Source organism: Larimichthys crocea, chromosome XII, assembly GCF_000972845.2.
Source record: "Larimichthys crocea isolate SSNF chromosome XII, L_crocea_2.0, whole genome shotgun sequence".
NCBI lineage: Eukaryota > Metazoa > Chordata > Actinopteri > Sciaenidae > Larimichthys > Larimichthys crocea.
The window spans coordinates 9,379,775-9,394,833 of record NC_040022.1 but is presented as its reverse complement, the minus strand read 5'-3'; the positions used below and the strand labels follow the sequence as shown (position 1 = coordinate 9,394,833).

At 42.2% G+C, this 15,059-nt stretch overlaps 1 protein-coding gene across 3 annotated transcripts in view; it reads left to right on the top strand.

Annotated features, from left to right (window-relative positions):
- pde4a (phosphodiesterase 4A, cAMP-specific) overlaps window positions 1-11,352 on the top strand; it is a 38,636-nt gene extending 27,284 nt beyond the window's left edge. For 2 of the 3 annotated variants that reach the window (XM_027285318.1, XM_027285319.1), the window contains exons 7-15: window positions 4,474-4,567; window positions 4,684-4,847; window positions 5,281-5,379; window positions 5,476-5,640; window positions 5,828-5,927; window positions 7,644-7,798; window positions 7,902-8,024; window positions 9,940-10,122; window positions 10,336-11,352. In XM_027285318.1, coding sequence (XP_027141119.1) covers window positions 4,474-4,567; window positions 4,684-4,847; window positions 5,281-5,379; window positions 5,476-5,640; window positions 5,828-5,927; window positions 7,644-7,798; window positions 7,902-8,024; window positions 9,940-10,122; window positions 10,336-10,872 — 1,620 coding nt within the window. In that variant the 3' untranslated portion in view covers window positions 10,873-11,352. Of the gene's footprint in view, window positions 1-434; window positions 2,135-4,473; window positions 4,568-4,683; window positions 4,848-5,280; window positions 5,380-5,475; window positions 5,641-5,827; window positions 5,928-7,643; window positions 7,799-7,901; window positions 8,025-9,939; window positions 10,123-10,335 lie in introns of those variants that run through there. The other variant, XM_027285320.1, reaches the window with a different exon arrangement.
- The last annotated feature ends 3,707 nt before the right edge of the window (window positions 11,353-15,059 follow it).

Sequence of the window (15,059 nt, the reverse complement as noted above, 5' to 3'; positions counted from 1 at the left end):
GTGGGTTTGGAGGACATGAGAGGGAGGGGGAACGGGTCCTGATGCTAATGTCTCTGCTGTAACCTTGGTTGCTATAGAACAGCAGCAGGGTCTGCCCTTCCCTTTTAGTCATTGGATTGCCACTCTGACCACAAGCCATGTGGTTTGGGCAACAACCAATGAAATAGAGGTGATGCTCCTTTAATAGTGCTCTGTCTTAAAGAGACAGCATCCTGTACTTTATTTGTTTTATTCTAGAAATTATCCCCATGTTGCTCTTCAGTATAAATGAATGGCAAGATTCTTTGTGCTTATAATCAGTCGGGCTTATGATGAAAGGACTGCGAGAGATAACAGCAGACTTAATTTATCTGTGTGTGCGTGCGTGCGTGTGTGTGTGTGTGTGTGTGTGTGTGTGTGTGTGTGTGTGTGTGTGTGTGCATTTATGTGGAAGTCTCCTGGGGTAAACAGAGTCTCTGTGAATATGTTGCTGCCTTTTAGCAGCCGTAACTAAGCTACAGAAATCCTCCGCACTGTGCCAACATGGAGGCACACATGAATATTCCCACTCAGTCTCTCACTCTTACTCACACCCTCACTCACACACATATTTTCGACAGACGTACATGCTGTCTTGTCGCACATGCGCACTCAGGCTGAGAGCAGAAGCAAGCACAGACACACACACACACACACACACACACACACACATGCATGCGCCTGCAGCCACACTGCCTGATTAGCTTGCGAGAGCTGTCTACAGCATCCAGGGAAATGGCGCAAGAGGCAGAGCATTGGAGGAGGAACAGCAGCCTAAAGCGGCAGGATTAGACCTCTGGCATTTTGGTCAGCTGAAGCATGGATTGACTTGATGCAGGAGACTGTGTTACGGAGCCATCAGGAGGCAGCCTGACTGACTGTGGACTGACTGTGCGTTGCTGGGATCGGTGTGAGATGGCACAGGCGGGCTGATGCACCGGGAGGACTGGGCCGGGCCTCTGGATCCGTACCGTGGGGGAGGGGCAGTCGATGCAGGGAGAGGGAGTCTGTTTTTCCAGACCACAGCTTTGGTGTGATTCTTCAGCCTGACCGTCTGCTACAGGCCTGCCTGCATCCCTCTCTGTCTCTTTCTCTCTCTCCCTCTCTCATCCTCTCCATCCCTGTGTTACTCTTGCCATCATCATCTGTTTCTCCCTTCATCCTTCCCCGATGTTTCCGCTGTCATTCAAGCTCCCTTTACCTCAGTCATTCGATACTACTGTCATCTTTCTGTCCTGCTGTCACCACCACTCCATCTCTCTCACCTCCATCAACTAAATTTTTTATTACTGTTTGTCAAGCACCACAGCTCTCTCAACATAATTTTTTTGTTTACATCTCTCTCACATTGCCACTCTCCTTCTCTAACGGCTCCTCTCTGTGCCCTTCAGACGGTCCCTTGCTCCCTCTCCTTCTCTGTTTCCCTCCATCTTCCCTCTTTCGGCTCCCATCCACCTCTACCCTGCAGTGATTGTACATTTGGGTCAGTCTGCTCAGCAAATGGGATGAGATGTAGTCTCCAGAGCAGCCGGAACCAGGGGGCTCCTGGTCTGCCCATCAGGGGGACCCTCATCTTTGGACCACATTAAGGCTGGAGCCTGACTCTGGACTGACTGGGTGGCCTGCTTCGGGGTGCTGCATGTAGGCAAGGACAGTCTGCACCAGCAGCCCCTACCCTCACCCCATTCCTTCGCCCCCTCTCGGGGCAGCCGTCACTCTGGAGTGTCCCGGCTTGACTGGCTGTGGCCTCTCCCCACACACCCTGACAACGCCCTCATGCCACTGGGGCACCCGCAGTGCCCCCACCCCGCTCCACTACCGCACCACCTGCCTGTGCCATCGGCCCAAACCCCCTGTCACCCTCAACATGGGTGTAGTAGAGGCCATTGACCCAGCACCGTCCCCCTGCCCCTCGCCTGTACCAGGGGGCTACCGGCTGCCCCGCTCCTCCAGCTACAGCCCCCTGCAGGGGAGGGCAGGGGCAGAGCTGGACCTTGGTGCAGCTGCTGGAGGGGTTCTGGAGGGGGGTGGGACGACGGCGGAGCGCAGGACGCCCTTAGTGGACCTGTTCTGTGAGACCTGCTCCAGGCCCTGGCTCATCGGCTGGTGGGACCAGGTAGGCTCTGAGAGCTTGCAGAGGGCAAGAAGGCCTGGCAGTGGCCATCTTGGATAGACGTGGAGTCCTCAAGTGTTACAGCCACATCTATGCATGCATTCACAACTCATCTACTTACTTCCTCCATGTTACTATGGCTTTTTTGTAATTCGACAATAATGGTGTCAGTTTATAGAAGCTACAGTGGAATTCATTACATACATGGAATTTATGTGATGAAGAAAAGTTTTGTGTCTGACAGTGGCTTTGTGAGAAACTTTATGGCAGAATGTCGTTGAGTGTGTTTCTGTACATAATTTATACATGAATCCACTGAAGGGGAACAGTGATAAAGGCACAGAGTTTATTAACTCTGTTCATTGTTTCTACATTGCAGCAGCACTGTAAACAAAAAGACAATATCACTTTCATCCTTCCATACCTGGTCTACATTTCGGTCATTTGAGATAACGCCAAGCTAAGAAATAGCTCAGGGACTTTGTGATACGAAGTCTAGTCATCTTTACTGCAGGTACGTTGCAGTGTCACATAATGTCCGTTTTCATCCTCCACACCTGCGTCCCACATCCCCCTGTGTCTCTGTCCTGCTACCCCGAGGCTGGCCTCAATACAGACTCAAGGAAGCCAAGCGTATTGTCAGTGAAGGACAGTCCTTATTGTCTCAAGACTGAGTCGATGTTTCTATTTGTTCCTTTTGTCCTCAGGTGTGCTATCATGCTACAGCCATAAAATATATGACATTAGATATTGAGTTTTTTTGCGTTACATCAGGTTTGCATTAGATGTGGCATCCTGTCACTGTGTTACCAAAACAAAATCTGGCTATTGTCTTTGCTGTTTTCTAGAATGACATTGGGGACATTGGGACACCCAAATTCTTTCTTTGTTGATATGTTTACAGTCTGAATCAATGAATGTACAGGTTATAGTTTAGAGGAGGGTCACGTTTAGCACGTGTGTTGTTTGGTTATTAATGTACTGTATGTTATTCATAATCACAGACCAAGAAATAAAGCCCTCCTGGGTCCCTCACATATGCAGGTGTAGAAATGTGTGTGTGTGTGTGTGTGTGTGTGTGTGTGTTCATGGTCATATCTGTGGAGCGTTTGCATGTTTGCTTCATTAGTCAGTGTCAGAGGAAGAGTGTTGTTTGTCCTGGCACTCGGACTGGCACCGTGGAAGTGTTGGTTGGCAGCTATGACTCAGCGTTACAGCATTAGGGAAGGAAAGAACGAGAGAGAGAGGAGGACGTTTGGGCTGAGCCTGCTGCTTAAGTGTGCCACTGGGCTTGACTTGCTTTCCTGGCTCCTGATTGATTCTGCCTGACTGCTTCTACGATTTGCTGTCAGAGTACCTATTTGCTTGGCCTATCATGTGACGAGTGCCAGGCTGGATGGCATGGGTGGAAAAAGTGAGATAACTGAGAGGAAAGGAGTGAAAGATGGTGGGAATGTGTGCGAGATGGGCAGGGAGGCGGCTGTTACAGAGGAGGATTTTGAGGTTCAAGGGAAGTGGCGGAGAGTGTTGTTTACCATGAGAGGGAGGGAGGAGAAGATATAAGTAACAGAGAGACATAGAGAGGAAGACAACAGAGAAGGGGAGGGTTGACCTTGGTAAAGGTCAGAGACACCTGCCTACTCCCTCGGATTGTCACCCAAGCAGCCACCGCTCTCACATCAAGCTGAAGGACTGACTGTGAGGAGGCAGTTGCCATGGCAACCGCTCTGGTTGCCATGGAGATTGTTATGTGTGAAAGATCAGTCAGTAGGACACAGACCGAGGGGTCTTGTCCGAATTGCATTGTGCCTTCACATGACTTGTGCGACAGGTGACTGTCAAGTCTCCAAAATACCAAATTTGTCTATAGAAACAAAAATAAATGACATAAAAGCTGAGAGAACATTCAGGAACAGTGTTTTCTGTCTGCAGGGATTATGTATTCACTTAATCACATTTGTGTCTGTACTGCAAGGACCTGCAGACGAGTTGTTCATGATTGCTACTGAAGAGAAAAATATGTACAGTACAAACATGCCACATTACTGCAGCACATAAATACATGGCAATCTAAATGCAAGCACTGAATTAGGGTACTGAACAGTATGCTCCTAAAAAAGGGTAGACATAATTCATAATGAAGAATGAAGCCAGATTGAGGTTGATAATTTGTTTTCTCATATTCATAGGAATGTTTTGTTCTGTATTAGCACAAATGAAATCTAAAGTGCAACTTTAATCATTTTGAAGGTTTACATTTTGAATATGTCACTAACCCTTTATTCACTGTATTGTGTAGTATAAAGTCACTCACTTCTTGTTTCTGTCTGTCTTCACCTCAGTTCAAGAGGATGTTGAACAGGGAGCTGTCCCATTTGTCAGAGATGAGTCGCTCAGGGAACCAGGTGTCAGAATACATCTCCACTACCTTTCTAGGTAAAGCAAACCTACCCATCTGCGATCAACCACTATAGCAGTACAGATTTGTCTGTAGGTCAAACACAACCCCTAATACTCCATCCTGGCTGACCTCCTTGTATCCTACCCCGCAGATAAGCAGAACGAGGTGGAGATTCCATCCCCGACTTTGAGGGAGAGGGAGAAACCCATGTGTCACATCAGTGGTGTGAAAAAGCTCACGCACAGTTCCAGCCTTTCCAACTCCGCCATGCCGCGCTTCGGCGTGAAGACTGAACATGAAGATGCGTTAGCCAGGGTAAACACATCTTCAATTGTATTACTATTGTGTTTGTATGTATTATGTTTTGCTGCAAAAATCCTTTTGTTAGACCATAACGATGTGACAGTAAAGTACATCATCCAAAAACTGTTTACATGTATGACCTTAACTCATGTATGAGTTTAGTTAAAATGCACCCCAAGACTTTGCTTTATACAGTACATGACATGGTATCACAACTGAAAAGGAGTTTAAAACGGAAACATTAGTGTAGAAACCAGTTTCTCCACTGGCAAGAACCACAATACAACACAACCTCATATAGCTATTAAATATGTTATACTAAACCTAATTTTCCTCAAATTCAAAGCACATGGCTGTGGGATCATGCACCAGTAGAATAAGGACGGGTAGCAAACTGCTACATTATTTTATTGAAGTGTGTTAATGTTTTCTGTTGTGCCTCCAGGAGCTGAACGACTTGAACAAGTGGGGCCTTAATATCTTTCGTGTGGCAGAGTTCTCTAATAACCGACCCCTCAGCTGCATAATGTTTGCCATCTTCCAGGTAAGTGACAGAGAAACTGAGCTTTAATAAGCGATGGTTTATATAGTTTCTTCATGTAGCATTACTTATGACCCCTCTGGACTGTCTCTGCTGCAGGAAAGAGATCTACTGAAGACTTTTCAGATCCCTGTGGATACATTCGTTACCTATGTAATGACCCTGGAGGACCACTACCATGCCAATGTGGCCTACCACAACAGCCTCCACGCTGCAGATGTCACTCAGTCTACTCACGTACTGCTATCTACACCGGCTCTAGATGTAAATACCTCTACTGGTTCGCCGATGACAAAGACACAGCATTTACTACATACCAAATACACATCTAACTTCACGTGCACAGACTTCCACAATGACCACCCCCACCCTACAAAGAACACAGCACTCAAAGAGAAACTGTGTACTGCATTTATACTGATTATTTTCCTCTTTCATTTCTCTCTGACAGGCTGTGTTCACTGATCTAGAGATCCTAGCTGCTTTATTTGCCGCTGCCATCCATGATGTCGACCATCCAGGAGTGTCCAACCAATTCCTCATAAACACCAGTGAGTCGAAATGATACTGAGAGACGAACAAACAAAAAGAAAACAAGAAAACTGTGGACATCATGATGGCAAGGACAGACACAAAAAAATGGCTTTGACTGAAAAATACAAATGGTTTAGGACTAAATACACATGATATGTGTTGCATGTGACCAAGACTAAGTCTCGGTCTCTGTAAAGAGAAAAAATACGTATATAATATAGTATAATAATAAGAGTGCTAGTCTCATCTTTTTATTTTGGAAAGAGTATAATGTAGGTAAGTTAGAGATAGCTAAGATAGAGTTTGCTAGATGATGTTACTTTCCTGGGTCAACTACGTTGACAAAATCTAGCATTTCATTAATAATGTTAAATCATATCACTAATAATTATGCTGCAAAACACTGGACAATTTCAAATTAAGGCATTTATGTAAATTGTAAAGTACTGACACTTAGAGGCAACATTTACAGTTAGGTACATATATATTTGGACACTGAGACAAGTTGTGTTATTTTAGTTGTTTATATAATGAATATGGGCTAAAAGTGCAGTCTCTCAGCTTTAATGTAGGGCTATTCACATCCAAATTGGACAAAAGGTTTAGGAATTACAGCTTTTTAATATGTAGCTCCCTCTTGTTCAAGAGACCAAACGTAATTGGACAGTTGACTCAAAAGCTGTTGGACGGATGTGAGCTATTCTTTTATTATTTCTTCATCAATTAAGCAGGTAAAAGGTCCGGAGTTGATTCCAGGTGTGATATTCGCCCACAATATGTGTACAGTGTGTGGCATTTGCAATAGCACTGGGTCACTAGTGTTTATTGATTATGTGACAGTAGCAGCTGGATAAAGTGTATAGGGATGTACTGTTTGCTCAGCCAAATTCAGCAAAGCTGACTGGATGGTGCTTCACTTTACAAACGGACAATGATCTAAAACATTTTAAAGGATTTTTTTAAGTCAAAGAAGTATCTTAAAGTAATATTCTGCAATGATCAAGACAATCACCTGATCTCAACCCAATCAAGCATTCATTTCAATTGCTGAAGACAAAACTTAAGGTAGAATGACCCACAAACATGCAACAACTGAAGACAGCTGCAATAAAGGCCTGGCAAAGCATCGCAAAGGTGGAAACCCAGCAATTGGTGATGTCCATTAGTTCTAGACTTAAAGCAACCATTGTCTACAAAGGATTCTTGTCCACTTACAGTACTTTTGAGCCCCCAAAATAAGGCTGTGTACAAAACTTACAGTACTTTTGAGCCCCCAAAATAAGGCTGTGTACAAAAACGATGTTTAAATTAAAGCTGAAATTCTGCACTTCAATTGAATCTTGGTTAATATATTTCAAATCCTTTGTGGATGCGTGCAGAGCCAAGATTGTGAAAATTTTATCACTGTCCAAATATTTTTGGACCTCACTGTAGTCTGTGTGGTTATTTTAAGTATAATTGGATTTTCATATTGTTAGTCTGTGTGGTTATTTTAAGTATAATTGGATTTTCATATTGTTTATAATGCATATAATACACTAAGCTTAGTTAAAATTTTACTATGTTTGCTTTTGGTTCTATAGTCATCCTCAGTTTGAGTGACCAAGGAGAATTTTTGTTTGTTTTATGTTTTTGTATGGTGTGATGATGGCGGGAGCATGATGCTGCTGATGGGATGATGCAATTACTCTGTGTGATTTTGACTCATATGTGTTGTGTGGTGCTTCCCTTAGACTCAGAGCTAGCCCTGATGTATAATGATGAGTCTGTGTTGGAGAACCATCACCTAGCTGTAGGCTTCAAGCTGCTTCATGAGGACAACTGTGACATCTTCCAGAACCTTAGCAAGAGGCAGAGACAGAGCCTGAGGAAACTTGTTATTGATATGGTGAGAGTTGTCAATGCACTTTCCTCTATTCTCCTCTACCACCTTGTAGTTCTCCGTTTTTCTATTTATTTCAGTAATTCCTTCATATCAATTTTCTTCCCAGGTTTTGGCAACGGATATGTCTAAACACATGAGTTTGCTGGCAGACCTCAAGACAATGGTGGAAACCAAGAAAGTGACAAGTTCTGGAGTACTGCTGCTCGACCACTACACTGATCGGATACAGGTGAGATGTCATCTTCTTTAGAAGTAACTTCAATAAACAGTTTAGCCATTTAGCAAATGTTCTGATTTTGAATCTGTTACAAAAATAACTATCTGCAAGATCATCAGCTATTGTCTGACAATGATTTAGCCTTTGGGGGCAATGACCAATGTTTCGCTGCGTCCATGTAGCCAGCAGACATTCAGAAAACAGATAATGGGTATCTGCGCCAAGATCTCCTCTGCAGTCCAACTGGCAACTTGACATGTGACATCTATAAACAGATATCTGCATATGAATGAAGATATATTTTTTAAAAAGTTAATAAGAAGCTAAATCGTCATCAGATAGTAGCTGACGTCTGATGTTGCATTTCAGCCAATGCATTCCATCTGTTTTGCACTGTACACAGACTGTTTACCTGCATGCAACCAAAGCCTGTTCAAATGTGATCAGTACTACTTAGACTACAAACAAAAAGCAGAACGCTTCTGATGCTAAACTCTTGGTTCCTTGCCAACAGATTCTGCATTCATGTGCAGATATCGGTTTATTGAGATTACAAAAGAGCTGAATGTTACTGAAGCATTGTTAGGATGTATTCAATTAATCCTGAGTGCTAAAAAGCAAAATGGGTTTGGGTTTTGAGAGGATGGATAAGCAGGATATAATAATTGCTTTGGCTAGTGTTAAAATAGAGGTTACAAGGCATGAGGCTGGACAGAACACCAACTGAGGTGAAGGCTGGTCTAACTCATGTGTGCAAAGTGTTTTCACCTCTGCAGGAAGTGGTTTGTATCTGGGAGCAATGTCCTTATCGTGACTTACATGCTCCAACCTGTTTCCAGTGCTGGTAAAGTTTGATAGTTGAGACAATATGGAACAGACTTAAGAAAGCTTCAGTAGTCATTTCTTTTTATGCATGTTTTAGTAGCCTGGAAATTACAACATGTCCTGTTGTAAGCTCTTGTGTGGAGCAAGATTTAGCAGAAAGGAAGAGCAGCTCAATATTATTGAAATTTTAGAGTTTGATGGACTGGAGATGTCTGCTAGGCATGCAGAAATGTATCTGACCTGATTTGACCTGAGTCTCAAAGTTTCAAATCAGATGTACAGTTGAGTGTCATTCACAAAAGCATGAATCCGAGCTTTCATTAAGAGAGCTGTAGAAGGGAAAAAAGAGAAACATGCAAGTGCTTTCCCAGAGATCCTGTTGTCTGCAAGAGTGCCAAGGGGGATGTGCATGGTGGTGACTAAAATGAAGTCAGGAGACTCATACACAGACAGCAGTGCAGCGTTGTTTCAATATGCAGGTTTGAATCTGGACTCTCAATTGTTTAATTAAGGAAATGGCACTAGTCTGTTGTTGTTGACATAAGATGAGGAAGAGTTGAGCATTGCAGGAACTATGTGACATGAAGGCGCACAGCCAGATGTCACAAAAGTATTGATAAATTAATGGTGATTGATTTTGTGGGGAGTGTAGAGAAAGAAGTTAAAGCCAGCCTCAATACAGCAATGTGTGGTGGAGGAAGCCTTTTGAGATTTTTAAATATGGTACATGTATCAGCCAAGGTAGGTGACAAAATCGTGAGCAGAAATGAAAAGGGAGGTGCAGGTGTTGAGGTGTTGGGAAAAGAGGAAAAAACTTGCAGTGTGTCCTAGTTTTAGAGGCACAGGACTGGATTTCTGAGTTGTACTAGCAATTAATTTAAGAGAAAGGAAAAGAGAATAAAGTAAAAGTGAAATAGGTCATGAGAAATCTGGCTTACCAACCACATCCATTCAGCTTTTAAAAGATTTGTTCATTTGAAACACAAATCATCACATGACCAAAGGGGCAGGGGAGATTAAAGGCACATCTCCATTTGGTTTTAGAACCTTAATGATATTGTACAGAACATAGTGTATGACATGTTACTGTGTGTTTGTGCAGGTTTTGAGGAACATGGTGCACTGTGCTGACCTGAGCAATCCTACGAAACCCCTGGCTGTGTATCGACAATGGACGGAGAGGATCATGGAGGAGTTCTTCAGGCAGGGAGATAAGGAGAGAGAGCGAGGGATGGAGATCAGTCCCATGTGTGATAAACACACTGCGTCTGTGGAAAAGAGCCAGGTAAATGATCAGCCCTGAAATATTACGTGTGTATATGATTTTGAACACAACTGGATAACTGTTAATGCTGTAGGTGGTAGCGCAGAGAGTGATCTGTCATCTCTGATCACAGCAGTCATCCTCATACATTTTTAATGCTGATTTGTAGGGAGTGAAATGACACCACTGTGTCAGTTTATAGGATGTTAGTCACTCTTTTTTTTCTGGATGCAGGTGGGCTTTATTGACTACATTGTCCACCCGCTGTGGGAGACATGGGGGGACCTTGTGCACCCTGACGCCCAGGACATCTTGGACACTCTAGAGGACAACAGGGACTGGTACCAGAGCACTATCCCACAAAGCCCCTCACCACCTCCTGTGGGCCAGGATAAGGAACTAAACGCCTGCATGGACAAGTTTCAGTTTGAGCTCACCCTCGAAGACAGCTCTCAGGGAGAGCAGGGAGACGAGGGTGACAAGCCTACGCCGAACCATGTGGCACAGGACTGCAGTCAGGGGGAGGAAGAGGAGGAGGAGGAAGAGGAGGAGGGTAAAAAAGAGGATGATGAAGACATCATGGCAGAGGAGGAAAATGAGGACATAATAGAAGAGGAAGACGAGGTGGCAATGGAGGAGGAGGAGGTGGAAGAGGAGCAGGAGGAGGAGCTGAAAGCTCAGTTGGAGGTGAGATCCGAAAAAGGGAGACTTTCTGACACAAGTCCTGTAGAGGAAGAGGAAGATTCTTCTTCACAAGCTGAAGATACATGAGTTCTGCTTCTGTATCTCCCTCCTCACTTGCACACATTATTTTGTTCATCCTTTCAATGGCCAAACCAAGAACAAATAAGACTGCAATGACAATACAGACCTTTAAATATATTTTTCAAAAAGGGAATAAATTAAAATCGCTTAAAGAGAAGGTAATTACACAGCAACTGTAGATTTGGAGTGGTGACAAGTCCTGCGACTGATTTCACAAAGAACTTTAGACTAAGAGGAATATAGGAGAGCATTAAAGATGGGCAACTGACAGCGTAGCACTCTGGGACTGGAATGCACACACATAAACACACATAAAGTGACACATACAGACCCACAGTAGAAGTAAGTCATGTACATGCATGCATCAGTCATGCAGTATCACTGGAGCCCAAATATACCCTGTCCTTTCTTGCAAACACACACAACCACACACGTGCGCACACACGCACAAATGCACACACGCAATCTCTCTCTCTCACACACACACACACACACACAGACACACACACACTTGACTGTATGTTTGTTTGTGTGCATTTACATGAGGGACATTGATCGGTAATGAATCTCTTTGGAAAAAGCCATCTCTTAATGGAGTATTAACTAGTGTTCAGTCAGTATTAGTAATTCATGTTCGTTGAACCTCAACAGAAACTGTTCTCCTCAGAAAAGCTACACATCCAAGTGACTTTTTTTCCATTTCTGTCGGAAAAAGAAAAATAAGAAAATCCACAGAGTTGGAGGAGGAGAGAGAAAGATACTGAAGGAAAGGAAGATGCTGCGAAGAAGGGGCCGTCGGGTCCCGTACCCCTTTTCCCTTTACGAGGAGAGTGCTACTGGTGCAAGATGGCTCTGTGCCTTTCTGAAACACCAGCTTCCTGAATGGAGCTGTCGTGAAGCAATGCATTGTGGGACAGGAGTGTCTGACTTTGTTATCATTTTTGATTGTCTCTTGTTAAAGATCTCTCTTTACTGTTCATGGTATTGTGGTGTGTATCTCACACGTACAGTTTCTGTGGTGATATGTTTTAAGCTGTAAGTCTTCCTTTGTTGCTCTTCTGGTAATATAATAACTCAGAACTCTAGATGCAGAGCAATCACTACCACCACCACAACCACCAGTGGACTCTTTCCAGCTTATGTTTTTTTCTTATTAGAATGATTTTATTTTATTTTTTTTAACTTTCTGAGAATAAGCCATGTGATGCTTTGAAGCATAAGTTTTGCCTATTTTCTATTTAACAGTTGCTAAATATGTTGACGGGATACAGAATTATTTCATCAGCAGAACAAATTTTCACTCGCCATCTCAAACCCACTTGCACTGTATGTTTATGTCTCCTCATACACAATGATTCTCACCAAAGTAAGGGATGAGAAACTTCAGTGGGTGAAGTGATTTGAAAGAACACAGATGAATAAGAAAATCACGGAGGCAGAATGTCAGGGGAAAGACGTGTGACTTGGCCAAAAGGTGGTCTGGCAGTCCCTAATCATCCTTGTTATGTTTGATGCTTTTTTGCCTTAATGTCAGATGCAGGATACATACCTGCCAGTATGTAGATTTATAAGATATATAATAGATATCCTAGTATATTTATATCACGTCTGTAAGCTTATTTCTGTGAGTATCAGTGTGTCTATACACAATGTATCCAGCATTGCATTTGGAGGGGAAAGGGAAACATTATTGCCAGTTAGTTGTTATGTTGTTGCTGTGCTCGGACCAACATAAAGAATGTGTAGTTTTTTTAATCAGGACGGTAAAATGATTATCTCATTGCTAGCTACCTGGAGGCATGCAGGGGGAAATAAGATATGGGAGTGAAGATTTTTCAGCCAATGAGAATGAATAAGGATGTCTTCTGTTTGGATCTGACCAGATATTGATTTGAAGTTGATATGTGTATGTATTTGTTTGCGTGGCTTATTGTGTTGTCATGAGTAAGCGAGTGAGTAACAGAAAGAGAAGACAGGATGCTAAAGATGCTCTCATATGTGTCATTGTTCCCTCTCTGGCATCACCATATCTTGTTGAATGGTGTTCATGATTCGATCAGCACAGCTTAAATAGGTCACAGCTTGTTTAGGTCTTTGTTTTTCACAGGGTAAAAAAAAAATGAACATGGGTGTGGTTCTTTCGAAGGTAAGAGCAAGTTTCTGCAGGTCAGTAACTGAACTTATCTGAAGACACCACAGCTCGGTGCAACAGAAGTCTGTGTGTTTGACCTGCTCTGTCGCAGGATGGAGCAGAGCTGCGGGGCCACCACACAGGCTTTCATCTTGCGGAATGGGAATCCAGGATTACTATTTCAGTCACTTAAATAAAAGATTCCCATATGCATTGGCCTTTTACTTTAAAGATGTTGCTTTGTTTTGTGGCTTCTTGTTATGTCATAAGCTATAAAAACATTAATATTTAATTGCCATACAAACACAATACTGTAGCAATTGTTTCTTATTAAGACAATTATTCAATTGATTGATTGCTGCCATTCTTTTTAAATGATGAAAAGAAAACCATGGGAAGTGTTTTCTTTGAACAGTTTGTGTACAGTTTATTTTTATATCATTCTGGTGGATGGTCTGGAAAATGAATCACGTGTTGATGATATAGCTATAAGAATTACCACTCTTGTATATAATGTAATATTGGATTGTAAATTATAAATTTATCCAAGTCATAATGATTGACAAATAACCACTTAAGGTTGTTACGTGAACCACTGAAGCACTGCAGACCACATCCCCATGTTTTCAATCTCTGATTATGTTTTTACACACTTGTGCTAACATTATGTCTTTTTTAATTGTCCACATTTATTGTTAAAATCAAGTATAATTGTACCAGCACTTTATTCCATTAGGTTTTGAGGCAGACAGTGTGTTTCAGGTAGTGTACAGTCTGTGCTGGTGGTTTGGTCATTGGCAGTCACCTGTTGATTATGTTCCATTGGGCCAAATCACAAACCTTCTTTGTGCAGTAATCAATGTTAACCCCTTCTCTAGAAGCATAATCAAACAAACTAGTCATTCTCTATTAATAGTCCATGTGAGATTGAATTATTTGACTAATAAAGTCAAATGTAAAGCTGATGTAGTCACATAGGATGTGACATGTTCAAAGGAAATAAATGTGTCCTTATCTAACTTGGCCATTTCTAGTACTATCACCACCTTTGTTTCTTAGTAACTTTAATCACTAGCCTGATAGTCTAAATGTCCGTCCAATGGTGGCCTAACTAGCTGGTTCCCATCGGGTTGCTGTCAGGTTACTTTGTCGCAGACTGACTCCCTCTGTGAATAATTCTCTGGGCTTTAATTCATGTGTTTGTCACTAGTAAGAAAGATTATTCAAGGGAAAAAACATGAAATGATTGTAATATTTGTAAATGATCTTGCTGTAATGTGTAAAATGTGTCCAAGTTATTTTTTATTATATTATTTTTATGAAAGTTTTTCCTCTTAACAGAGCTGAGGTGTCATTTTGTGAATAAATGCATTTAATAAGCAAACATCTATATATAAAACAATATTATAGTATATCAGTATATTTTTCTTTTATTTCACTGTTCGGTACTGTAAAGTGTGTTAAAAATACAAATAAAGTAAGATTTTTATATTAAATGCAGTACCATTGTCATTGTTTTCTGTTACTGTTGCAACTGTTTGGTAACTAATTGTCAGCGTTTTACTTGTTTGTATTGTTTGCATTAATACTACTACATTTACTTATCTTATTTCTAACCTTTAACTGGAAAATGAAGGCAATGTCCCTTGGTCATTAGAAAGCCACAACTTTTTTTAGTCATTGTGTACAGAGGACTTCCATTTGCGCTCATTATTTGCTTCAGTGTAGGTTTGCACCCACAAAGACACATCCTGTCTTTAACACCGCCCAGTCCATGTGTATGTGAGAAACTTGATGTAAACTCTACATCAGCCATGTGAGCTATAACATCACATTTCTAGACACAAAATAGATGGACTAGACTATTTCTGAAACACAATCAGGGGTGCCACCAGGAATTTTAGGCCCCATTACAAAAAAAACAAACAAAAAAAAATCCAATTGGGCCCCCTCTGCGCAGCTGTTGTCACCACATCTCTAGGACCTAACTATCCCATCTAAAGCTCTACATAACTCTAATTAAAGGCTTGCAACTGTTTTGCGTCTTGTAGTTCAATACTAG